This window comes from Triplophysa rosa, linkage group LG12 (genome assembly GCF_024868665.1).
Source record: "Triplophysa rosa linkage group LG12, Trosa_1v2, whole genome shotgun sequence".
Classification (NCBI taxonomy): domain Eukaryota; kingdom Metazoa; phylum Chordata; class Actinopteri; order Cypriniformes; family Nemacheilidae; genus Triplophysa; species Triplophysa rosa.
This window is the reverse complement of record NC_079901.1, coordinates 8,300,047-8,325,409: the sequence shown is the minus strand read 5'-3', so window position 1 is coordinate 8,325,409 and position 25,363 is coordinate 8,300,047. Positions and strand designations below refer to the sequence as shown.

The 25,363-nt window shown below is 37.1% G+C and overlaps 3 protein-coding genes across 3 annotated transcripts in view; 1 reads left to right on the top strand and 2 right to left on the bottom strand.

The window, feature by feature from the left end:
- Window positions 1-5,917, bottom strand: part of abcc5 (ATP-binding cassette, sub-family C (CFTR/MRP), member 5) — a 38,002-nt gene extending 32,085 nt beyond the window's left edge. The window contains exons 1-2 of the mRNA XM_057347404.1: window positions 5,793-5,917; window positions 2,493-2,643 (exon numbers count right to left, since the gene is read on the bottom strand). Coding sequence (XP_057203387.1) covers window positions 2,493-2,609 — 117 coding nt within the window. The 5' untranslated portion in view covers window positions 2,610-2,643; window positions 5,793-5,917. The remainder of the gene's footprint in view (window positions 1-2,492; window positions 2,644-5,792) is intronic.
- Window positions 5,918-6,902: 985 nt separating this feature from the next.
- On the bottom strand, window positions 6,903-10,387 carry rpl35a (ribosomal protein L35a). Its single transcript, XM_057348016.1, has 5 exons — window positions 10,305-10,387; window positions 9,799-9,837; window positions 9,464-9,616; window positions 8,890-9,034; window positions 6,903-6,968 (listed from the first exon to the last, which is right to left on the bottom strand). Exons 2-5 carry the CDS (start codon window positions 9,807-9,809, stop codon window positions 6,945-6,947), a joined length of 333 nt encoding a protein of 110 aa, XP_057203999.1. The 5' UTR covers window positions 9,810-9,837; window positions 10,305-10,387; the 3' UTR covers window positions 6,903-6,944.
- Window positions 10,388-10,890: 503 nt separating this feature from the next.
- On the top strand, window positions 10,891-25,250 carry cstf3 (cleavage stimulation factor, 3' pre-RNA, subunit 3). Its single transcript, XM_057348466.1, has 21 exons — window positions 10,891-11,074; window positions 11,807-11,908; window positions 12,072-12,167; window positions 16,642-16,674; window positions 17,533-17,630; window positions 17,741-17,807; window positions 17,891-17,925; window positions 18,016-18,142; window positions 18,832-18,909; window positions 19,445-19,607; window positions 20,162-20,271; window positions 20,401-20,517; window positions 21,472-21,546; window positions 21,645-21,788; window positions 21,908-22,010; window positions 22,436-22,505; window positions 23,267-23,462; window positions 23,894-24,044; window positions 24,189-24,283; window positions 24,359-24,419; window positions 24,586-25,250. Exons 1-21 carry the CDS (start codon window positions 11,048-11,050, stop codon window positions 24,786-24,788), a joined length of 2,151 nt encoding a protein of 716 aa, XP_057204449.1. The 5' UTR covers window positions 10,891-11,047; the 3' UTR covers window positions 24,789-25,250.
- Window positions 25,251-25,363: the final 113 nt, after the last annotated feature.

Here is a 25,363-nt window from a genome sequence, read left to right as displayed (position 1 = left end):
TTTATTAGATATTATTTATTATAATGATCTTGCTTGGTCTATAAACACCATGCACTGTGCTGTGTTTTACCTTTCTGTGTTTTTCTTATTTGCTCCTGTAAAGCTGCTTTGGAACAATGCACATTGTGAAAAGCGCTATATAAATAAAATTGAATTGAATTGAATTGAACATTCATAAGAGAGCAGCGTATAGTTGAAAGCGCGCGTCCAGTTTTGTCCACGAGCAAAGGAAATCGGCGTGCGAGCGGAGAGATTCGCGCGCTCGTATGACAAGACTGCGCTCTCGCCTTGTAATAATGCGCTCGCGACATTTGTCATTATAATAACGCCATACAAGACCTGCTTACCATCAAGATTGGCTGCGCTGCATCAAGATCGGCTGCGCCTGCAGCTGCAGCTCATTACTCTTGAGATAGTGAGAGGTGTGTGTTTATTTGTTCACGGCATTTCAGTGATGGATGTTATATAAACGGTGGATATAACGCTGGATTTGGAAATGTTTTGAAACTCATAGAAGGCGCGGCGCTAAAAGTCCCAGCGCTAAAAGATGCCGGACATGAACCGCACGCAGTTAGTGAAACTGAGTCATATGTCTGTGTTTTGTTGGCAATGATTGCGCACGTGCTTTAGTTCATTTTTTCGGCTGACATCACTCGGGCTGGTTGCATCGATATAAATGAGAAAAAAATACTCAATGAATAGACAAATAGGTATTAGTCAGCATTTTACAAAATTCACAGATCCACCCTCACTCTGTGAATCATGGCCTATAATAAATCAATAACCCACAGCCTCCTGTCGGAAAAATGGAAGTCACAAAAGAGTTACGTAAAACAGGATGCAGAGCAGATTCTCTTTCATACTGACTTTTTTCTTTTGCATAACAAAAAATAAAACAATTTGCATTAAATTATTAAACATTTATGTGTCAGCCTGACCTTGTCACAGTTATGAGGTGATGTAAGTTTGACACTATTAACAAATACAAGCTGATTTATTATCCTAAATAAAATACTGGATCTAGCTATTTTGTGTCAAATGTATTAAGTGCAGAAAATATGTTCACAGATTTGACAGAGATGTGCAGAGAACATTGAAATATAAATTAGGTTGACAATAAAACTCAAAGGCAATTTTCTTGTCAGGCACCCAATGAATCATCGCAGCTTTAGCAATTCTGTCACGAGCTCACATGGGAAAATGCTGGCAAAAAAAAGGAAACATTATCTGGGGCTGATCAGAATGCAGAAGTCAGGAACTGAGAACAGAATGATCTAAAAAGCGAGACAAACACAGTCGATAGCTCAGCTATAGAGTCCCAGTGGAAATCAGAAAGTAAACACATTTAGTCAATTATATTTGTTAAAATGCAAAAAGAATACATCTTAAATTTTAAATTATATAAGTAATATGTACACTTTATTCATGCTTTAACATAATGCATCCTTCATATAAGAATTTGTCACGAGGTAACCTTAGTGGAAAACAAGCAACTAAACAATTTTTACACGTTTGGCTACATCACATAAATGAGAGAAGCCTGTCGTGAAAGTGTTTCGCATTGCTTTTCAGCACGTGCCGGATGCACCCCTCCCCTCCTCATGTCCTCGCTCACGTTGCACAAACACAAAGCTCATCTGAGCACTGAGGGGGGCATCGGCCTATCAGCGGCAAAGGCTCCTGTACGCATCACCGGAAACCAAGACTGCAATTGGCTGTTGATGCCAAACAGGGCGGGCATTTATTATGTAAACAGACCCTACTTGCAGAATGAACAGCCAATCACAACCACTGCCTGCATACACAGCATCCCTAGTGCTATACCGGACGGCTGAGACATACAGAGAGAGAAAGAGAGAGGGTGATGGAAACAGACAAAGAAAATTTGCAGGCAGCACAGGACCATCTCTTAACGTGCTGACAAAATGCTGACGACCGGAGCGTACGGGATACAAAAAACAAACACAAAAGAGCTTGGATGCCTTTCTAAACACAAACAACAGCCAAAGCATTCGTTCTTTAATGTTCCATCACATGACGTGATCTTCATACCTCAAAAACAACCAGAGCTGATCAGCAGGAATGTATTTAATACCATTGACAAGGAAGGAAGTAATATATTTGATTGATTGTTTTTTTATATTTAGGTTAACATCGCATATAACCCAGAGGATCAGCGTAAGACATGCACATGACTGAAAACAAAACATCACAGGTTCTAAAAAACAAAATAATTTGACAGTATTCGTTATTCCTATAGCAGAAAATTTGCATTGAGGTAATGTGCAATATGTTATGTTTGGGGGTCAGGTAAGTGCATTCACAATAAAATATAAACAAACGTGGCGAGTGAGATATTGTTGATAGAAATGGTATGAAATTCCAAATAATGATCTAGAATATTTAGCTATTTGGACAAGGTTTAATATCTTCAACATTTGATTTACAATCACAAATGCTGAGAAATGACAAAGCACATATGGGTGTCTGACCTGGACTTTAGACAGCTGGTAATGGTCTTCTTCAGTGCCGGGTAGGTCTCTGGATGGTACGGCCCTGTATGCAGAGCCCGATGCCAGACAGTCCTTTCCCGAATCATGTCCTTTCATCTTCTTTTACCAACATCTGTCAAAGTCTCTAAATCTGAACAAATGAGAGAAAATAAGCAAATGTAATTTTATTATGCTGTGTTCACACCAAACGCTAGGGGTGTAACGATACACTCAGCTCATGATTCGGTACATATCTCGATGCTGGGTTCACGATACGATACACATCTCGATATTTTTAACAAAATTCAAAAATGAAACTGAAACTCAAATAACATTTATTTTCAAAATATTAACAATTTCAGTAACTTATTTTGTTGCACATACAACTAAATAAAGAATTTTAACATTTTAAGGCTTAACTGAAATTGACAGCCAATTTTAATTTTTTGACTAAAATGCAATTTAGTTTTAGTCATCCCAATTTATCATAGTTTTAGTCCATTTTTAGTCGACGAAATCTACATTATATTATCTACTAAAATCTATCTGGATTAACTCATTTAATTGGTGTAATTAAATGTTCCATACAAAGATTTAACTGTTTCGACATAATTTACTTTACCTTGGAATTAAATTAAACCAGGTCATTACCTTTATTTTTCAGAAAAGTTGAGTAACTACTGGTTATGCATTGTTGTAACACAGAGAATATTCGACCATGAACGACATGTAGCAGTTCATTCAGTCTCATTTTGACTCAATTGACTCGGTCAGTGAAGGGCGTGTTCATTCAGTACATTCAACCAATGAAACGCTCTGACAGAACTCACGCTCAAGCGCTATTGGCTCGTGTCTCTTTGAAGCTGCGCTGTCTTAGCTTGAGACAGTAATGAATGAGAAAAATCTTTCAAAAAGACATATTACATAAACTGTATTACATTTCTTCAATCATGCAGATCACATACTTGTTTTTTAGCATGTCATTCGGTCTTTTAATATACAGTACGACTCACTTCATCGCTTCTCTGATCGGAACAGCGCTGGTTTCTTTTGGCTTACTTTATGTGGCATATCACGTTATGCAGCAGCTCACGTTAGCGGATAAACTAACATTGGCATTTAAAAACGTTTGTGCTGACTTTGTAATGAGTTTCGGGGTGACTCGCCTGCAGTCACGCTTCAAGTTTGCTGTGTTTTAACGGCGATTGTGAAGGAAAATATGACGCTTTGTAAACCACTTGGAGACACAGATTGTGTCTTGTGCTTCTCTCTCTACCGCATATGTGAGATAAGCACACGTGACGCGCTGGCGCAGAGTAGGTAGCGTCTTGACCGCTGAACGAATAGAATTAAACGTATCGTAAAATATCCCCATCTCTCTACGATGCGCATCGTAACATTTTTGCATCGCGAAATATCGTTACACCCCTACCAAACGCGTATCTTTATTACTCGCGGGAAATTTCTCGTTAGAGTTGAATTATTCAACTTGCGCGTTCACATCTTTCGTGTCGTCTGGCCCGAGTTCGTGTCTTCACATTGACTTAAATGTACTCGTGCAAATTACTTAATTCGCGTTTGGTGTGAACACAGCATTAGATTTTATTATCTTACAAAACTTTGGGAAAACTTTGTAGGAGAGCAACAAGCAGATCGGTGAACAAATTGCTTGTTAAACCTTTTACCCTTTAGGTTCATATGAATCTACCAAAACGATTCACAAAGATTTTAATAATTCATTTCTCGAGGTGTCATAAATAAATCAATAATTATTGGATGCTCTCTTAAATGTCTAAATTTAAGAGATTATCATATACTATAATTATACCAAGTTTATGATGCCAAGAACCCCTAAATATGATGTATTCAAGGAACCCCCCTCCTAAAATATAAAGTATAAAATATATTTTTATATAAAATATAAAAATGTTCATGTAAGGTAAAGTGGCATTTATATAACGTTACATAGAGTGATATTATAAAGACAAGTTATCACTTTTTCCCGTTGGAGATCGTCAGAAAAACTAACTGGATTTAGTTTAACACTTCCTGTTCTGGGCATTGTTGTAAGTGTTTGGACACAGGCCCACGTGAAAAGAGACCACCTCCAAACCTCGGTTATGTTCTAGACTGCAAATATGCTTCTAAAAGTTCTTCTTTTGTTTACTATTTTATTTTGTTGTATTGTGCTTTTCGAGTAGTTAACTATTACATATCCCAACATTAGCTCCAAAATAAATGTACTGTATTTGTGGGGAATATAACCCAGACATGATCTTGCCAGGTCATGAGATAGGGTTAGTCTATGATGGAGAAAAGCCAGTGTTGTCTAGGCAGGTAGCCTAACAGGCTTTGAAACACAGCCAATCTGAAAAGTTAGCGTTAATATGACGTAACGACTTTTTTCCTCAGCTGAATGAGATTTATGGATTGTGTCGCATAACGAATGAATACACAATAACAAATTCATTGATTTACTGTATATCCCGCAAATAATCAATACGGATTATTGTTGGGGTACGCGAAGAAAACGCAAAAGCTACCTGGGATGGCATTAAATAAAGTTAGTAAATGCCACACAATATGAATCTTTATGTTTTTTGTAATCGCTCTCGAGGCCTCCACCAGCGCATTTGAGAACAAACAGCTCGTAGTTTCAGCTCGTATGGAAGAAAACAACAGACAGCAGGGGCTTCATATACGAACATTTACAAGGCTTGTAAAAGCTTTGGCTTTTCAGACCAGACAGATGTCATTTGTGCATTCTGTACGCCTGTCCGTATTTACTATAGTGTCAAGAAGCTGTACTTTTAGACCACACAATAATCCCCTTTTAACGTATTAAATTTCTAAGCAAAAATCAATTATTTTTTATCACCTAACTTACGCCTCCTGAATTTAAATTACATAACATTTGTCGTGTCACGTAAAACCGAATAACATATTTGGCATAGATGAAATGCGTTAAAAACAGCGCATCATTCCCACAGCACAGACAATAGATGACACCTAACATCAGTAACGTTAACATGTATAAGAGTCATGTATGCAGAGTCATGTCCACTATAACAACAATATACTAACATACGAACTTCTTATTAATAATCAGTTTAATATGCTTAAAAGAAAAAAAACCTTAGCACCTGACAGGACATTTCAAATGATGTTGAACCAACATCATTAAATTATATTTGAAACACCGTGTCAGATTTACACGTATGTAAAATGTAAAGCACAGTAAACGATAAATCCTAAAGTAAATATGCAATAAAAGATCAAAACGTTCATTGCTGCAGGTACCTGTTCGTTCCTCTTGATAGTCTGCGGATCTTCAACAGCGGATGGAGCAAAACAACTTCGTTATAAACCAGCTATTTGAAGGAATCAGACGAACACTTTTCTGGGAAATGTAGTGTGGTGAGCGGTTACTTGATTCGAGTGCTCGTATGTTCAAACTACAATACCCAGAAGTCACTGAACCATAAATGCGTCAGCGCTCGATCAGTGGGCGGGGTTTATTGCGGTAGAGAAGAAGACGCGCATCCTCTGCAGTCACACGCGAGTACTACAGGGCGATGGGGATCGTGTTCATCACAGTGGAAAATTACAGTTCTAGACATTACATTTTAATGATAATACTGTGCATGATGTAGAAAAACTCGTTTTGGGTAAACTACATGAACATGTTGTGACACATCCGAGCAACGATTCATTCTTCTCAACAGATCACATCGCCCCTATCGTTTTAGCATTTATCATTTGCATCAATGTGTGGCCTTTACATTTATATATGTACATTATATATATATATATATATATATATATAACCTATATAACACTTCAGCAGCTTTTGCTACATATCTTCCCAAATTTACAGTCAATTTAGTTCTGTGTCAAGTGGCGATAAATTCTAAGTGTCTGTTTTCTAACATTAAAATGATAATTGCCACCATCACCAAAATAACCAGATATTATTTTACAAGGTACCTGTTTTTTTGCAAGTTAACCTAATGCTTTCACAAAATCGAATCATTCTTCAGTTAATCTCCCTCGATTACAAACCCCTTTTGATAAAAGAATTAATAAATGTACTGTAAATGAAGTCCGATTCAGGCAAAATGATCTAGTAAGTAACAGCAAAGGTCAAGCGTTGTTTAAGTTAGGGAAGTGTTGTTAATGGTGAAAGTGTTTAGTTCCCCAAAATACATCAACTTTTGGTACAAATAGGCCTACTGGAGCATGAGCACTGTAAATCCAGCTGGAGAAAACTGAGTCTTTTCTCTCATGTTTAAAATGCTTGATTGTATATCAAACATTTAACTCAACACTGAATTTTATAAACTTGCACTAGATATTAAAGGTATAACACAAATGAAAACACAAGAGTAAAACATGAAACAAGACAAAACAAGAATTTTGGATCAATTTTTATTGACTGTACACAAAAGCATGTTACACACGAGATGGGTACAGCATCTGCAAAACAAAGAAATGCAACAAGTTATTCATTTAACACTGGATAAAACAGCTTTTAATGACAACTAGACATGGCATGTTTTTGTAACAAAACATTTTCAAAAGACAATCACAAGTTCTTTACAAGAGTAAAATGAATAGACAATTGGAACTTGAAGTATCAGTGTGCCTCCGAGCAAAGAATACAGTCAAAGTTTCTCTAGTTCACCATTCAAAGTGACTTGCAAATTCCAAGAATAAAGACAGTGTCAATAAAAGGATTCCCAAAGAATACACATGCAGGTTTTAACCACCATTGCCCAAGCCTTTCTTGAGGAACCTATAAATCAGCATTTTTCTACAGTTTAAACTAAAATGTCCCTCTTTTATAACTCCCAAGCAAAACATTCATAAACAAGAAATACAATTTCTTAAAAAAAAAGAAAAAAGATTACAGCTATAACAAACTCACAGTACAGCTGCTAGAAACCCTACTAACAATACAAATGACTTGCCGATAAAATTGTCTAAAATAAACAGTAAACGATAGCCAACCCTATAAAACTATGTGACTACCACATTATGGGGTGCTTTCCCATACAGGGCTTAAGAGTAGTCCTACACTAAAATAAACATTTGAGCTGTCTAACCTGAAAACACCTTGCACTGAAATGTTTTAAAATACATAAGGGCCTTCAAAACACACAAGTAATGTGCTTGTAAGGCATGTTTTTAGAACCTACCCGGGCATACTTGACTTTCCGCGTCCGTTTCACGCACAAACGTCCAAGTTCAACACATAGGCAATACAAACGAGTATGTGTGCTCTACCAGACCATCAGAGGTCAGCACTGAGTCGCATCATTCACAGACCCACTGCAAATTAATGATTGAGGAAGTGTTTTCGCCATTGAAACAATTGAACAAGTTAGACAACAAGAACAACTAAACAGTATGGAGAAGGACATGCTTCTTAGCTTACTGTTCTTGGTTTCAGTGTGTTGGTTTCGTATCATTCTTCTTCGACAACGGCACACTGCACACTTTCTGTGTGTGTATTGACCCCTAGTGGACTAGGGCACTTTTTTCGCGCATGCCGTGTGGTCTCAAAACAAGGGGACGGGGTGTGCAGACGACCGCGGACTCTTCTGATGATGAAAATTGCATCATGTGGACAGCACGCAAATGTGGACGGATGGACCATACTTAGGCCTTTAAACGTCCTAAATTATCGGAGGTCTAGTCCTGGCTTAAAGGGATAGGGATTCACCCAAAAATGAAAATTGTGTCATTAATGACTAACCCTCTAGTTGTTAAAATTCTTTGTTCTGATGAACACAAAGAAAGATATTTGGATGAATGCTTGTAACCAAATAGTTCTTGGTAACCATTGACTTCCATAGTAGAAAAAATGATAATGGTAGTCAAAAGTGCCCCAGAAATGTTTGCTGTCCTACACAAAAAAATGATAAAGTAATTTTTCCTGCTATGGTAGTCAATGGGGTCCAAGAACTGTTTGGTTACAAGCATTCGTCCAAATATCTTTCTCTGTGTTCATCAGAACAAAGAAATTTATAGAGATTTGGAACAACTTGGAGGCAAGTAAATGCCAGAATTTTTTTGGGGGGGTGACTAGCTCTTTAATCCAATCCCTGTCTGGGAAACCTCCCCTCTGAAACTATGAACACATTAGACAAACTTCAAATAATCCTGGCATACCAGTAAACAAAGCCACAGGTTACCGCCTATTTTATTAGTGATCTATGTTAGAAACATTTAGGACCTCAAGATTTATACTTCTGTATTAGACCAACAAGAACAATCTGCTGTGCATGTCCACCAAAGTTTATCTATATGTTGCGTCTATGCAAATTACAACAGCTGTGATTGCTCCTTGCAGAAGTGTGAGGAAAGGCCAAAGCCATCAAATTTTAACACTCACCACACGAATCCTGTGCCCAATGGCCTTTGCAGGAAGATTGGTCTTGAACTTGGCACGAACCATTCCACTGTTTCCATGAGCCCGTGTGACTTTACCCCAGATGACACGTGTCTTGTTAGGTTTACCACCAGGAGTTGCAGTGATCCTTTAGACAAACAGACTTCAGATTACAAATACTTTTCATGGATGAAAAGTATATGAAATAAAACCAAACATTCAATATGCATTCTGCATGAAAGCGTCAAGATATTTGATTCACGATTATGATATCTGCCACTGTTTTAAAGTAAACATGAAACATTGAGACTTATTTTACATCTGCAGGGATGCATTCTGGGTATACTGGACCAAAATAGAGGAACTCAATGGCAACTGACAAAAACATATTTTATAGACAGAGCAAGTAATCACTTTGAAATAAAGCCAGGTTCATTTCAATTTCATGCTGACAAACAAAAAAGTAAACTAAATGCCAGAAAGATATTAACAACATAACAAACGTCATAGTCTTGCATGGAGACACATCCATCCCTGCAACCATCTCAGCAACAAAGCCACCCATAACACCACTCACTTTTTTGCTTTGTAGACGTAGGCGCAACGTTTGCCCAGGTAGAAGTCGATCTCATTCCGGGTATAGACTCCCTCCAACTTGAGAAGAGCAGTATGCTCACGCTGGTTCCTCAGACCACGCTTGTAGCCAGCAAATATGGCCTTACTCCACAGCCTAGAGTTTAACAGGGTCAATTTATAGAGATCAGTAAAATAAAATATTTATGTTACATTAAATAAATGAGTTTTTTAACACTGTCTTTGTGTCAGGTGACAAGTAATCTAGGCACACGTGCATCTCTGCCTTACTGTTTTAACACCGCATTATCAATACATAACAATATACTGACAGCTTACCTTCCAGGCATGATGATGCTTTGACCAGGTCAATTAAACCTAAAAACACAAAGCAACATTGACATTTAGTTTGAAACCAAACCATTTCTCTTTTTTATTTTACGTTAACGTTAAACATTATATACCCAATTGATACATCCACACCAGCTTTACAGTGCTGCGCGTTTATCTACCTTAACACTGCACTGCAATAAAATGTTCGCACACTTATTCCCCGTAATAAACGCTACAAGATAGAAATAGCAGACACTACAATCTTCTAACGACTTGGACAACAACTTTTACAGTAACGAGTATTTATAAATCCAACTCGCAGGTTAGCTTGTAGAACAGCTCGCTCACACAATCCGTTTAAAATCCCAAACATCACACGCCATATAACTAGACGGCGCAACGGAACATTAACTTAAATAACACTTCTATACTTATTTGGAGAAATCGCAATTCAACTTGCATCATACGCATGTAAATTTTCACACTTTGTAAGACAAATTTGAAACGCTTACCTGATTCTGTCTCAAAAATGGAGGAAAAGACCGCCCGCAAGGAATGCTGGGAAAATGTTAGCAACGGTGTCCGAAGATCTGCCTGTATGAATCAAATGCCTTTCCGTTTTAAAATGTGAATTTTCGCATTTTAAAAATATTAAGTAACATGAACTTTAAGAAAACATTATAAGATAGTGTTGAAAGAAATAAATAAACAAGGGAAGACGTAAACAGACAAACGAGTTTATGTTTCTTATTTATGTAATAAAGTAACTGTAAACTAATCTTTAAGGTTTTGGCGAAAAAACGTTGCATATATGCATGTGATAAATTATATATTTTATAAATGTAATAAATTACTTTATGTGTGTGTATTTATGATTTTATGATATCTAAAGTTTAAAATGCATCCTTAATTGTTGTAATTTGTTAATAGCTGTTTTGTTCTATAAGTTTATTTATTTTCTTTAACTACACATAATAAGTACACTTTGAATGTTTGCATATCGTTTTTAAGTTTTATGTGTTGAAGTTAATTTACAATCGTTTATTTAAAAGCGAGTCGTTTCCGGTGGGCGTGGCGTTGGTCTGTGTGTGTGTTCACGGCGCGCCGCTGCCATTTTAACGAACGGAGAGAGATGCGAGGCCGCACAAAGAGTCTGCAAAAATAAACAATGCTTTATTAAACAGTTTGCGCCCCGTGTATTTGTTATTTTACAGTAGTCGACAGTTTTTCATTTGGACCGCATTCATATTTCAACATGTCCACCGAAACTGCTCCAGACCAGGTAACATAAAGATCTAGTTTTTGAGTGATCGGTTTTTTTCTTTGCGGCCTAACGTTAGTTAGTGAGATCACGCCAAAGTGTATGTCTGAATGTTTTATGCCTCATTCATTGGATGCATCTTATACAGTCATCATTTTAAGTACTTCAATATATTAAGGGATTTGTTGAGGTAGTTTAACAGATAGGCAGGCATTATAATGATGTTTCTTCGGTGATGGCGGTGTTACTGCAGAACAGCCCAATGCAATCGGTTAAGGTTTCTCAAATGTTTACAGTGATCCACACATTTATTCATTTATTGAGACAGATTCGTTAATGCATTAAACAGTAACATTATCTTTCGTATATCAAGATAAACAGCAGAGCACGCATCAGTCCCTGGCTCCGTTTCAAAACCTATTTTGTGCCCTACATAGATAGCAGACATTTTAGACGCCAATCTGTTGTTTCACAGGTTAGTTAGCACCTTGGGTTCACCTGATCTAGTTTAGTATGGGCTATTTTGCTAAAATCTCATGTGCACTAGTAGATTTACTTTCTGTGCTCACTGCTGCACATTTGAGATGAACCCTACCTAGACAACAAAAAAAAAATACTGCAAAAACAAGTCTGTAAATGTTTCGCTCTGTAATTCACATTTTGAAGTAAGCCAGTTGTGTGTCTGCAGTCCAGTGTTTGTGTATTAAACAGTACATTATATTATGAATAACATGTGGCACTTTTCCTCCACAGGCGGCAGAGTACATCCCAGAGAAGGTTAAGAAAGCAGAGAAGAAATTGGAAGAAAATCCGTATGACCTCGACGCTTGGAGCATACTGATTCGAGAAGCACAGGTTTAGTGACGCAGGGTTGCATTCTCTTCTACCTGGGGTAACATGTTTGGTGGGGCGGGGCGGGGGGGCAACGGGAGGGTTTCTAACAGCGATTCTGTTAAATGTAAGCCGGGACATGCAGTCCTGTATGATTATGTATGTAAATGCATTTTACTTCTTTTAGAATCAACCCATAGACAAAGCAAGGAAGACATACGAGCGACTTGTCGCCCAGTTTCCCAGTTCGGGCAGATTCTGGAAGCTATACATTGAAGCTGAGGTTAAACTTTATTTTGATTTGATCAAGTTTTCATATCTGTGCATGACAATGCTTATCGCCATTTTGATCAACAATGTGATATTCACACAACAACATGCACAACAGAGAAACACTTCTAGCTTGTATCACGTAGGGGTTCTGAAGTTATTCTTTTCTTATACCTTTCAGTTTCTGAGGTGATTTTGTTGCATGTTTTATCTGCAACAGCATTAAAACAATTTTAATAGTATTGGAGTGCTTTAGCCTTTATTACGTGTGTCAATTTCTTGCCTCCTGTGTCATTTCTTTGAGGTTGTTGTGGTTTGTAATTATTCAAGATTTTGTCCAATTTAGTCGTTTGTCCTTCATTTCACATTCAGAGTTGTAGTCTGTCAGATATAGTTGTTTACATAAAGTACATAATATCTAGTTTTACTATCGAAATTCCAGACAAAAATATGTAAAAATGTATATGACAAGTACGCAACACAGAACACGACAGCTGGCCACATTCGGTTCTGTCTGATCAAATAGGCCTTGTATGGCTTGTTGTAATGGTAAGTATCTTACACATGGCATTGGAAGCATTAATACACGTTAATCGAACACATGCTGTGCTTAATTTTGGTTATTTCAACAACAACAAAATATTTATTAGCCTTATAGAAGAGATTAAGCTTTCTGCATTAAAAGCATGTAAATAAATAAAAATGTTGATTGGCAAAAGCTCGTAAAGACATTAAATCTCTTGTAGGTTGTAAACTGTGCGCTGTAGTTGTAACAACAATAGAATGCAAATTTTAAGTTTTCCCCTTATTTTAAATGTGGGGTTTCTTTAAAAAGGTATTTTTATGCTTCCTTTTTTTGTGGTATCTTTTTCATTAGTAATGTGGTTGTAATTTATTGTTTTTTAATCAATAATATAAAATGATAGTTCTTATCTAACTATCTAAATCAGTGACTTTCACAAATAATCTCAATCCTTTTCTCTCTCAAACACGTTTTGGGCATGAATTATGCGTCCAATCGAATGGATATTTTGGGCTTTTTGAAATATGATGAATTAAATCTTAATGAAAATCTTTCGAAATGTTTTTTTATTTGTCCTATAAATGTGATTTTGTAATTAATACACAAATAATTATAATTCAAAATTGTTTGTGTTATTGGCTTTTTTATCAAACAATCAGGGACACGTTAATTCTAGATATAGTGTTCACATACTGATGTTGGATCGGATGAGTTGCCACATGTTTGGGCATTCTTACCATACATATTTTTTGTCAGAACAGTTTTGACTTAACTGAATTATTTTACCTGCAGTAATAAAATCAAGCTCAAGTGTATCAAGTCTGGCTTTTGGTTGTAATGTGCGTTGTAGTCCGTTTCAGAGTTTCAGTGTGAGTGTGCGCATGCATGTGTCAGGAGGAGCCATGCTCTTTAGCTGTGCTTCACATTAATTTTGCCCGATCTTAGTGGATATTGTCCACTATCATCATTCCCCCATAGTGTTGGCATGCTGGTGATGGTGGCGTGGCTTATCTGTCCGTCGAGACAAAACTGCCAACGTCAACAAATAAAAAAACTAGAGAAATTGCATTTTGTGTGCAGTCAATTAGCTGTGTGTTTAACATTTTGCTAACAAAAATCATTTTCTTTATTGACTGTAAATCTAAACTGCACCAAAAGCTTTAACATAATGCCTTCAAAATGATGGCCTGTTTGGCATACATATGGGACCATCAGATTCACTTGTTTTTCCTCCTGATCCTGTCTAACCATCTGTTTTTTCTTGTACCACAGAATTGCATACATGTCAACACACGCGTTTCATTATTCCTGTAGAGTATCATGTGCTGGCTTTACAGCACAACTCTAAATATTATATAACCCCACCATTGTAGCAGTACTTGGGTGCTTAAATCTTGCAACGTCTCAAAAGAAACCCATCAAACAGCCTTAATACATGTATTTTAAAATCTATAGTTCCGGCGCTAAATTCTGTATATACAGTTGTGACCACACATTTTATATAAATACACCAATTTGTAGGATAGTCGGCTATATTACTAAGGTGGCAAATGTGTGTATTCAAATAATAATTAATATAATATTAGTATATATTTTTTAATCCTTATTGAACATTGAAATTTTAACAAAAGCAGTGAGTGACTTAAATAACACGCTTTACTTTTTATGTGGTCAAATCACTGTTATTCACAGACTTGCTGAGAGAGACTTATCGCTGTCACTCATTGGTTTGCATTATCTGATCATTTTGCTCAGCTTATCAGAACAATGGAACATTTTTGTTGGTCTGTGTAAGTTTCATTTATGTGAATGTTTGTGCATGTGTTCTTATTAGCAGGAAATGTTGCTTGAAATTTGTTCCTTGTGTTAGCAATAGTTAACTCTGAAGTGTAGGACAGTTTGGTCTCGAGTTAGTTTTTTTCACCATTTAAAATTCAAGATGTTCTAATAATATGCACATTATTCAAATTTGCTCTCAGACTGTTATTGGTTTATGTACTTGTACTCTACTTGACAACAACGTAACTGCAGTAAATACATGGGTAACGCTACAATAAGGTTGTATTTGATAACATTTGTAAATGCCTTAGCAAACATGAAATAACAGGGAGCAATATTGTTTTTCAGCATGCAATAATCCTTGTTAATACACGGCTCGTTGGAATGCTTGATTCTGATTGGCCAGTCGCGACATTTGCAGGTTCGTTATTCCCAGATAACAACCTCTCAAAACTAATAACACATGGTAACCCGGATGCAGCAAATTATTTTGACAGGTTTTTCTGACAAATTAAATATAAACATGTATTTTAATAACATATATGACATTATATTTACAAACTATTAAACCAAATTGCCTGTTCGTGACATTTGAATGTCGTTTCTTGCCTTAAAACCGAAACTAAACGGCTTTTCCTCACGGAAGATCTGCATTCGGTAAAAATGAGCTAGTAAAATATCTCAAATTCACATTTTATGTCCAGTTTTTTCCGCATGTGGCAAGTAGCCGTGTAATAAACTGGATAATGTACAAGCAGCCGGCCGTTATCGCAGAAATAAGCCCCTTCAGTGCGATACAAGACCCACCGCTTCGCATCAGGCACTGATCACACTGTCGGAGCTTATTTCTGCGATAACAGCCGGCTGCCTGTACATTATCCCTTAATTGATGCTATTTAATGTCAATAAAATGATTATTCATATTTGGTTTCTATGCATTAACTAATGTTAACAGTTATGTTTGATTTTAAGTGTTTTAATAAATGCTCAAATGAACATTAACTAAGATTAATACATGTAGTAGACGTATTGTTCGCTATTGCTTTAAAGGGATAGTTCACCCAAAAATGAAAATTCTGTCATCATTTACTCACCATTAGATTGTTCCAAACGTGTATAAAATTCTTTGTTCTGCTATACACAAAGGAAGACATTTGGAAGAATGTCCAAACAGATTTCACCCCCATTGACTCCAATAGTATTTTCCCCAGGATGGGAGTCAATGGGGGGGTGATATTCTTCCAAATCTCCTTCCTTTGTGTTTAGCAAAACAAAGAAATTCATACAGGTTTGGAACAACCTGAGGGTAAATGATGACAGAATTTTCATTTTTGGGTGAACTAATAACTAATTGTTAACAAATACAACCTTATTGTAAAGTCTTACTTACACATGTTTGTGTTGCACAAAATAAATAAATGAGTGAATTATTTTTGTATTATGAGTTATTGTCTTGCATTGTTTTTGTATAGTACAGTCTTGTTTTTTTAGCATTAGAGTTCCAGCACTTAACATCTTATGAACACATTTAATCTGTGTTGAGAGACAGACATACATACAACACATAGGTTGATCATTTTCTTTGGTTTTCTCATTTGTGTGGCTGTACGACATGCAAACGCAAGTCTTTCAGTTATTTGTTATCCTTTAGGAAGAATTTTGGCTTTGTGCCAACACTGGCATGTGAATATTCAATTTTTATTCTAGTTTCACATTTTCAGCATGATCCAAAACCTTTTAAGGGACAAATTCTATTTTCTTTTTGGGGGGGTTGGTTTTTAGGTACGTCTCAATGTGAAATATATAATGGCCAGTATAAGAATTGCTTTTTGATGTTACACAAACTACATGTTTTGTACATACATTATCTCTTGACAAGACTTCATACATTTCGGATGAGCCTCTGGCCACGATGACCACTTTTGGTAACGAGACAGTCAGGCATGCAATGCATACAGGCAAATATTGGTCAAATGGACACATTTATCAAACAGATTGATATATCAGCCAGTAGGAATCATTATTCTTTCTAACTGAGGTATTATTATACAGGCTTGTGTGAATGTCACATTGTTGATCTCAAAAGGGATTATTTGTGTGCATGTGCGTGAGAGAGCTATCAATTTAGCCATCCATATGGCACGTGTGTTCACTTTAATATGTTGGTTTTTAAATGTGTCCACAGATCAAGGCTAAAAACTATGACAAGGTTGAAAAGGTAAGAACCTGTTTTTACCTCCACATGTAAAACGCAGCCTTATGGGAGAAGTGAAAATATGTTTCTTTACAGACCATATCTTGAATTTATCTGTTAAGCGTTCAGAGAGCTACGGGTACTGTAACAGTTGTTGGGGGCAAAATTATGAAAATAAATAAAGGTTTTAAAAACCTGTAACAGGTATTAAAATATTGGTATGTTATCATAAATATTATGAATTTATAGTCTTTTTAATGCACATAGAAATCTGTTGCATATTGCTGAGCATAAAAGCATTGTGATTCTTTTTTTGGCAATACACAATTGAATATAAGTTCTGAATAATACTTATAATTTCTGATGCTGTTCGGTTACATACAAATAAAATAGTCTTTTCTTACATTAGAAATGTTCTGTCTGCTGCAAAACAGACATCAGATATCAAAATGTCAGCTTTGATCATATAGGCTTATGTTGTTTTGGCCCTCTGATGAGGTATGATCAGAAAAATGATCCATTTTAGCAATGACCCTTTATTATAATACATCTAATGCCATAGACCTGGCAGCGTAAATGTATTCATGTAAAATGAGCTTATGAGATATAATATATTAGATGGTATATGTTCTTCATTCAGTTCCATGGTATCGCAATACAGTTTTACGAGGGCCTTCTCACATTGTAGGATGTCTGTTTTTAATCTATGTGTAAAAAACATAATATATATTTGAAGCATTGTAGCTTTAAGAATAATTTTGTGGGAATAATTTAGTAATCATTTTAGTATAAAGCTGTATTGTGTCTTATATCTCATATATGAATATGCATAAATCAGATATGAAAGGGATGAATTTCATTGCGCGTCAATGTCTCGTTCAGTTATTTCAGAGGTGCTTAATGAAGGTTCTGCACATTGACCTGTGGAAGTGCTACCTCTCATATGTCCGTGAAACCAAAGGGAAACTGCCCAGCTATAAGTATGTCACATCCGTCATCGTATGGTCGTATATGACAACGTATTATTAGCTGTTAGTCGATTGTCTAACAGACACACAGAATGTGACTTACATGCGCTGCTGTTTGTCAGGGAAAAGATGGCGCAGGCGTATGATTTTGCTTTGGATAAGATCGGTATGGAGATCATGTCCTATCAGGTGAGAACTCTGTCAGCTCGTTGATCTTGAAGTTTTGCTGTGGTTTCTCTTGTCAAATACTCACAGCTGGTTTGCTCTTTCAGATTTGGGTGGATTACATCAATTTCCTCAAGGGAGTGTGAGTATACAGTGTAGATTCTCAGAATGTCATTCAAACAGTTTATGAGAGGATACAGAGCGTTTGAAGAGATCTTTGTATGTTCTGTAGGGAGGCCGTGGGGTCATACGCAGAGAATCAGCGCATCACGGCCGTCAGACGTGTGTACCAGAGGGGCTGTGTCAATCCCATGATTAATATTGAGCAGCTCTGGAGGGATTACAGTAAATATGAAGAGGTGAGTCTGTGACTGTTTCGTAAACATCCTGACAAAAGGGACAGTTCAAATTCTGTCATCATTTATTCACCCTCGTGTTGTTTAAAACCTGAATGCGAGTCTTTCTTCTGTGGAACACAAAAGAAGATATTTTGGGAAATGTGTCAGTGGTTTTGTTTCCTTACAGTGGAAGTCAATGGGGGCTTTCATACAGGTTTAGAACAACGCAAGGATGAATACTTGGTTTTTATTTGAACTAGGGCTGTCAAACGATTAATCGCGATTAATCGCATCCAGAATAAAAGTTTGTGTTTACATAATATGTGTACGTGTATTGTGCATATTAATTTTGTATTTATAAATACAAAAACATACACATAAATGTATGTATATATATATATATATTTATTTATTTATTTAATTTTTTAGGTGAATTGTTTATATTTACCAATAATTAAAATTACATATAAACATTTATTAATTTTTGTATTTTATATGTTTCTTAAATACATGCATATATCTGTATGTGTTTATAAACACAAAGATATTATGTAAACACAAACTGTTATTTTGGATGCGATTAATCGTTTGACAGCCCTAATTTGAGCAAATTTTTGTTTTATAGTGATCTCTTTGGAAACAATATTCATTTTCGTAATTTTTGCTTGAAATTTTTTGCCGTTTGCTTTAAATGAACTTTTGTTTTGAAGGGCATAAATGTGCACTTGGCCAAAAAGATGATTGAAGATCGGAGCAGAGACTACATGAACGCCAGGAGAGTTGCCAAGGTCAGTTTAACACCTGCACTGCAAAATCGCCAGTGTTAAAAAAGGTGAAATTAACTCTCGCAGTGTTCATATAATCCACACTCTGAATGTTCATTTGACCTTTTTTAACACTGGCGATTTTACTGTGTGCTTTTACTTTTATTTGCTCAGCAGCTTCTCACGGCTTTGTTAGGAAACACTAACAAAGAAAAATATTTTTCATATTAAAGCGAACTCATACCATGATTTTTGCAAGGGTGGCAGTTTATTGACATTTAATAGACCAGAAAAATGATACACCTGTGAATCTCAAGGCCCCCCAGTCGTTTTAGTTTATTTTGGCTGCTAATGTCTTATTTGAAATAAGTTCATCTTGAGGCTCCCTTAGAAGTTTGGTTGAGACACTAATATACTCTGTTTTCGGCATGTTTTATATTTATGAACAGTAATGATTTCCATTGCATCTGATTTAGAAAACGCTTGAAATCATTGATTTCTTTTTGTTACGTTCCTCCTGGTTCTTTCTGTCTCATAATGATGATGTCTTTTCCTGCAGGAGTACGAGACAGTGATGAAGGGTCTGGACCGGAACGCCCCCTCAGTGCCACCTCAGAACTCCCCACAGGAGGCCCAGCAGGTGGAGATGTGGAAGAAGTACATCCAATGGGAAAAGAGTAACCCGCTGCGCACTGAAGACCAGACCCTCATCACTAAAAGAGGTCTCTCAACCAGTATACTACCTGGGCGTTTCTTTAAAAGCGATGGCTCGCCCGAAAAGAAAAATCTGTCATCATTTACTCACATTCATGTCATTTCAAACCTGTATGGCTTTCTTTAGTCCGCAGAACATAAAAAGAAGATATTTTAAAGAATGTTGTTAACTGGCCCCCATTCACTTGCATTGGTTTTGGTCCATACAATAGAAGTGAATGAGTGCCAGTGCTGTTCAGTTACAGACTTTTTTCAAAATATCTTCTTTTGTGTTCTGCGGAAGGAAGAAAGTCAAACAGGTTTGAAATGACAAGCGGGTGAGTAAATGATGACAGAATTTTCATTTTTGGGTGAACTTTCTCTTTAAGTTTCTTATAGAGCAACGAGATCCACAATCGACCAATTGCTGTTTTATTCTCTCTTAAGAGTTTCTCATTGCAGAATACAATGTAAATGTCATTGGTTGAACTTGAAAACACCAAGATGGGTTCAATCCCAGAGAACACACATACTGATAATGTCTGGTGATGTTTTTACTGAAGTAATTTGGTTCTTTCTGCAGTTATGTTTGCCTATGAGCAGTGCCTTTTGGTACTTGGACATCATCCTGACATCTGGTACGAGGCTGCCCAGTACCTGGAACAATCCAGTAAACTTCTGGCAGAAAAAGGGGTTAGTTTGTACATCACTTTTCGTACCCAACTCGGTCTGACCTCTGTCCACATATGTAAGTGTCTTATAATTTAAATACAGCATGTTTTGTCTTTCTTTAATGTTATATTCTGGTACGTTCTGTTTCAGGACATGAATAATGCCAAGCTGTTCAGTGACGAGGCAGCAAACATTTACGAGCGTGCTATAGGAACTCTTCTTAAGAAGAACATGCTGCTTTATTTCTCTTTTGCAGACTATGAAGAGGTGAGACCTGTCGAACTGACCTTGTTCTCTGGGATACTGTCATGTTTTAAAGGGGCAACACTGCAAAAGAAAAATCCGTCCAGTTTGTTCGTCTAGTTATGTAAATAACCTTGAGATGAGACATTTTACTTGAGAAGCATAAATTTGTCTTTTTGTAAATTTTCTGAAAGGTCCAGTGTGTCATTTTTTGGAAGATCTATTGACAGAAATGCAATATAATATACATAACTGTGTCTTCAGAGGTGTATAAAGACCTTACACAATGAAGCGTTATGTTTTTTTTGTATCTTCGAATGAGCTATTTCTATATGCTCTACGTACATCACCGATTCCTTTACATGGAAATTCACCATGTTGTTTCTACAGTAGCCCTGAAAGGACAAACTGCTCTACAGAGTGCATTTTGTAAATACGTTATCTCCTTCGGCAAAAAGAGAAAAAGTGATGACATCATAGTCCTGTGTCAGCCACCGTAGTGCTTTGAAGGGGAGGGGTGGAGTGAGCCGCTGGTTACAATTCGCAACCTCTCCACTTGATGCCACTAAATTTCAACACTGGACCTTTAAGTTTATAACACGTAATCTTGAATGCTTAAAACAAGAAAAAGCTGTTTGCCATTGGGGTAAGACAAATAATCTTGTTTTTAATTTAAATACATTTTTTCGTAAACAGCTTTCTCATAAGACATCAAATCTTTTTGCTTCTTAAAGGGACGGTTCACGCAAAAATGAAAATTCTGTTTGGAAAGTTCTTCCAAAACTTTAAAAAAAATCTTTGTTCTGTTGAACACAAAATAAGAGATTTGAAAGAATGTTGGAAACTAAACAAGTTTTGGGGCACCATTAACTACCATAGTAGTTTTTTCCTACTATGGAAGTTTATGGTGCCCCAGATCTTAAAATCAAGAAAAGTCATTCCACATTTGATCCTTAATATTATTGTTTTGTGTTTCAGAGTCGTATGAAGCATGAAAAGGTTCATAGTATATACAACCGCCTCCTGGAGATAGAAGATATCGACCCTACCCTGGTGAGCCATAACGTAGCCACAAATACTATATCTATATAATCCATAACCGCTTGTTTTTGTTCCCAGAGTCTAACCCCTGTTGTTTGTCTATTGTCCAGGTCTACATTCAGTACATGAAGTTTGCCAGAAGAGCTGAAGGCATCAAGTCTGGCCGATCCATCTTTAAGAAAGCCAGAGAAGACCCTCGGACGCGGCATCATGTGTACGTCACTGCTGCTTTAATGGAATACTACTGCAGCAAGGTACCATTTTAATCACACAAAACATTTGTATTTGAGTTCTTGTCTTGAATTATATTGTTAATGCTTTTTGAACAGAACAAGCAACAACAATTTCTGACTGAACGTTCTCTTGTCAACAGGACAAATCCGTGGCCTTTAAGATATTTGAGCTTGGACTGAAGAAATACGGCGACATTCCTGAATACATTTTAGCCTACATCGATTACCTCTCTCACTTAAACGGTACGAACGCTCTTCACCCACACATTACCGTCAATGATGATATCGACCACATCAGCGCTGATGTCACATTTAACACCATCTATATTTCGAACAGGTTATGTTGGGTGAAAAGCGGTTTAAAACAAGGGCGGGTTGCGTATCGTTGACGTCTCCTTAAGCTCTTTGACTGTCAGATGGGCTGTTTATTTACACACAGATATGATGATATCTGACAGGAGTACTTATCAGACCAAACAAACCATGCTTATCCTTTAGAAAGGTGATGGCTTGGAGATGGTGTTTACCATGCAGTAAACGTCAGCCGTGTTTATCTTGTCGCTAGGCTGTTACAAAAAAATGAAGACGGGCGAAAAGCTTTGACAGGAATTATGATCGAAAAAAGGACAGATTTGTTTTTAAGCTGTTTGTCCTTCCCTCCGACACAGAGGACAACAACACCAGAGTCCTGTTTGAGAGAGTGCTCACGTCTGGAAGTCTTTCCCCTGAGAAGTCTGGGTTAGTCTGCTTTTATCCGAAACATTTCGCACAAAAACATTTTTAATGAGAAGAAATACTGTTCAAAGTGAATACTGTATATAGTATTTGCACACTTTCTGGTTGTCAGATGTTAGTGAAACATGTCCAATGTAGTGAACTTCATTTGTGGATACTTTTCTAGTAGATTTTAAAAGGACGGTTTACCCCAAAATAAAGATTCTGTCATCATTTACTCGCCCTAGAGCTGTTACAAAGCTGTATCAATTTCTTTGTTCTGAAGAACAACACACAAGATATTTGGAAGAATGCTTGTAACCGAACAGTTCTTGGCCACCATTGACTACCATAGAAGAAAAAATGCTTTATAAATTTCTTTGTTTTGTTGAACAACACATAAGATATTTGGAAGAATGTAGGAAAGCAAACAGTTCTGGGGCACTTTTGACTGCCGTTGTAAATTTTCCTACTGTGGTCGTCAATGGTGGCCAAAAACGGTTTGGTTGCAACAGTTCTTCCAAATATCTTTCTCTGTTCATCTGATCAAAGAACTGTATACAGATTTGGAACAACTCGAGGGTGAGTAAATGATGACAGAACTTTTATTTTTGGGTGAACTGTCCCTTTAAAGAGAACTGACTATACTTTTCTGGGCATTGCTATTACTTTTCAAGAATTGTGATTTTTAATCCCCGTAAAGTTGTTTATGTAGTTTATGTGTACATTATGTGTTTGAGCAACATATCATCCTGATTTCTTTTGTGTTTTTCTGGTAATAACAGGGAAATTTGGGCACGCTTCTTGGCCTTTGAGAGCAACATCGGGGACTTGGCCAGTATTCTGAAGGTGGAGCGAAGACGTTTCATGGCCTTTAAGGATGAATATGAGGGCAAGGAGACGGCTTTGCTGGTGGACCGGTACAAGTTCATGGATCTGTATCCCTGTTCTCCCAGCGAGCTCAAAGCCCTCGGATACAAGGTGAGCTAGGAATCATGATATGTTATTATATAGAAGTATATACGGTATGGTATGATACGCAACGTTACGCTACGATATTATATAATATGAGTTATGATATGATAACTGAACACTGTACTTTTTAAATGATTAAATACGATGTTGACAAGCACTTTTTTAATATTTTTATTGGTTAGATATTCGCAAAACCCATTGACAAACATAAAGGGTGACTGTTAATAATGATATCCAAAAAATAAAATAAAAAACGGCAAAATACGGAGATAAAAGGTTTCAGGATAGCAGTGAAATTATGTGTATATAATATTCATACATCACAAATTATACCGTTCTACTATTATACTATTAAACCTCAGTTTTTAGAGTTTTAATAGTCAGTACTCATTTATGAATGTAACGGTAGCCTATAGTAACAATGTATCTATTGGCAGGACGTGTCTCGTGCCAAATACGCATCGTTGATCCAAGAAGCTGTGGTCACTCCATCTGCCCCAACACAAAAAGATGAGGTCGACCGCAAACCCGAGTACCCCAAACCCGACATCAGCCAGATGATCCCTTTCCAGCCACGACATCTCGCCCGTGAGCATCTTTTTTTGGTTGTTGTTCAGCTCACGCTAATAATATCAAGTTCATGGGTTCGATTCCGCAAACTGATCAAGTTTATACCACGAATGCACAAAAGCTTGTCAAATGCGTAAATGTTTTGTGACGTGTTTCTGGCAGCTCCTGGACTTCACCCCGTCCCTGGAGGAGTGTTTCCGGTCCCACCCACTGCTGTCATTCTCATGAAGCTCCTCCCTCCTCCCAGCTGCTTTTCTGTCAGTACAACAACATTTAGTCTTTAACAAATTTCAAATGAGATTTTTTAGGTTTCACGTGTTTGTGTTTTTTAGGGTCCCTTTGTGCAAGTTGATGAGCTGATGGAGTCTCTCAGAAGATGTGTACTGCCCGAGAGTATGTATCCCAGAATGCTCTGAAATCAAACACCAGAGACTTTAAAACCAAATAAACATTTTATGAATACATTAACATTGCAATGCTAAAATCTTAATGATGTTAAATTTGTTATGCTTTAACTCATAAATGTCTCTCTCTTTAACTCTGTCTGTATCTCATCCAGCGGTAGAAGCTGCTGTAGAGTTGATCACTGGCAAACAGTTTGAGATGAGCAGTGAAGGAAACGGACCTTTGGAGAATCACGCTGTGGCAAACAAAGCCTTGAAAAGGCCAAATGCAGATTCCGATGAGGAGGAAGACAAAGGGTCCGTCGCGCCTCCCATCCACGACATCTATCGAGCACGACAGCAGAAGAGGATCCGATGAGCCGGCACCCATACACACTCTACAGTCCGGACATCACCCATGCCTACAATGAACAATTAAACCTGCACCCCTATGTGTCACACCTGACTGAAGGAGTGCCGACTCCCATCTTCCACCGCTGGTTTTACTGTGAACCCTGCACACCGCGACTGATGGGGCCAGCGGACGACACACAGGAATGTATCCGTCTCGGTGTTGACCCGTGTGTTCACAGCAGGGAGTCTTCGTGATGAACTGATCGCTGGACCTTCCCGTCATGCATCTCTGATCATGTTCATTTGTAGTTTTTTTTAAAGCAGTTTTATTTTTTAAAACTGGGTGGTTTATACTGTATAAAGTTTTTATTCTGATTTGCCTCATTGTTTTTGAACTTGCCATGTGTAGTTCTGGAAGAGTTGATCGTTTTGTAGTGAACTGAGGATCACAAACAACTTCCAATAAAAGAACATGATTAAAAACCTGCGACCTGCGTTGCTTGTCGTTTGAGTAGTGTGCCGTGTCCTCACCGCTAGGATGCACTATAGCATAGAAGATGTGAAACTACATGTACACTAGAGCAGTGGTTCGTAAATTTT

Excerpts from the sequence above, each read along its gene's own strand:
- cstf3 (XM_057348466.1), top strand. The coding sequence starts at position 11,048 with ATGTCCACCGAAACTGCTCCAGACCAG. Across the intron at positions 11,909-12,071 it reads TACTGATTCGAGAAGCACAG|AATCAACCCATAGACAAAGC; the intron begins GTTTAGTGACGC and ends TACTTCTTTTAG. Across the intron at positions 18,910-19,444 it reads ACGCCAGGAGAGTTGCCAAG|GAGTACGAGACAGTGATGAA; the intron begins GTCAGTTTAACA and ends CTTTTCCTGCAG.
- rpl35a (XM_057348016.1), bottom strand. Across the intron at positions 9,035-9,463 it reads TACGTCTACAAAGCAAAAAA|GATCACTGCAACTCCTGGTG; the intron begins GTGAGTGGTGTT and ends GTTTGTCTAAAG. Across the intron at positions 6,969-8,889 it reads TTGGGCACAGGATTCGTGTG|ATGCTGTACCCATCTCGTGT; the intron begins GTGAGTGTTAAA and ends TTTGTTTTGCAG.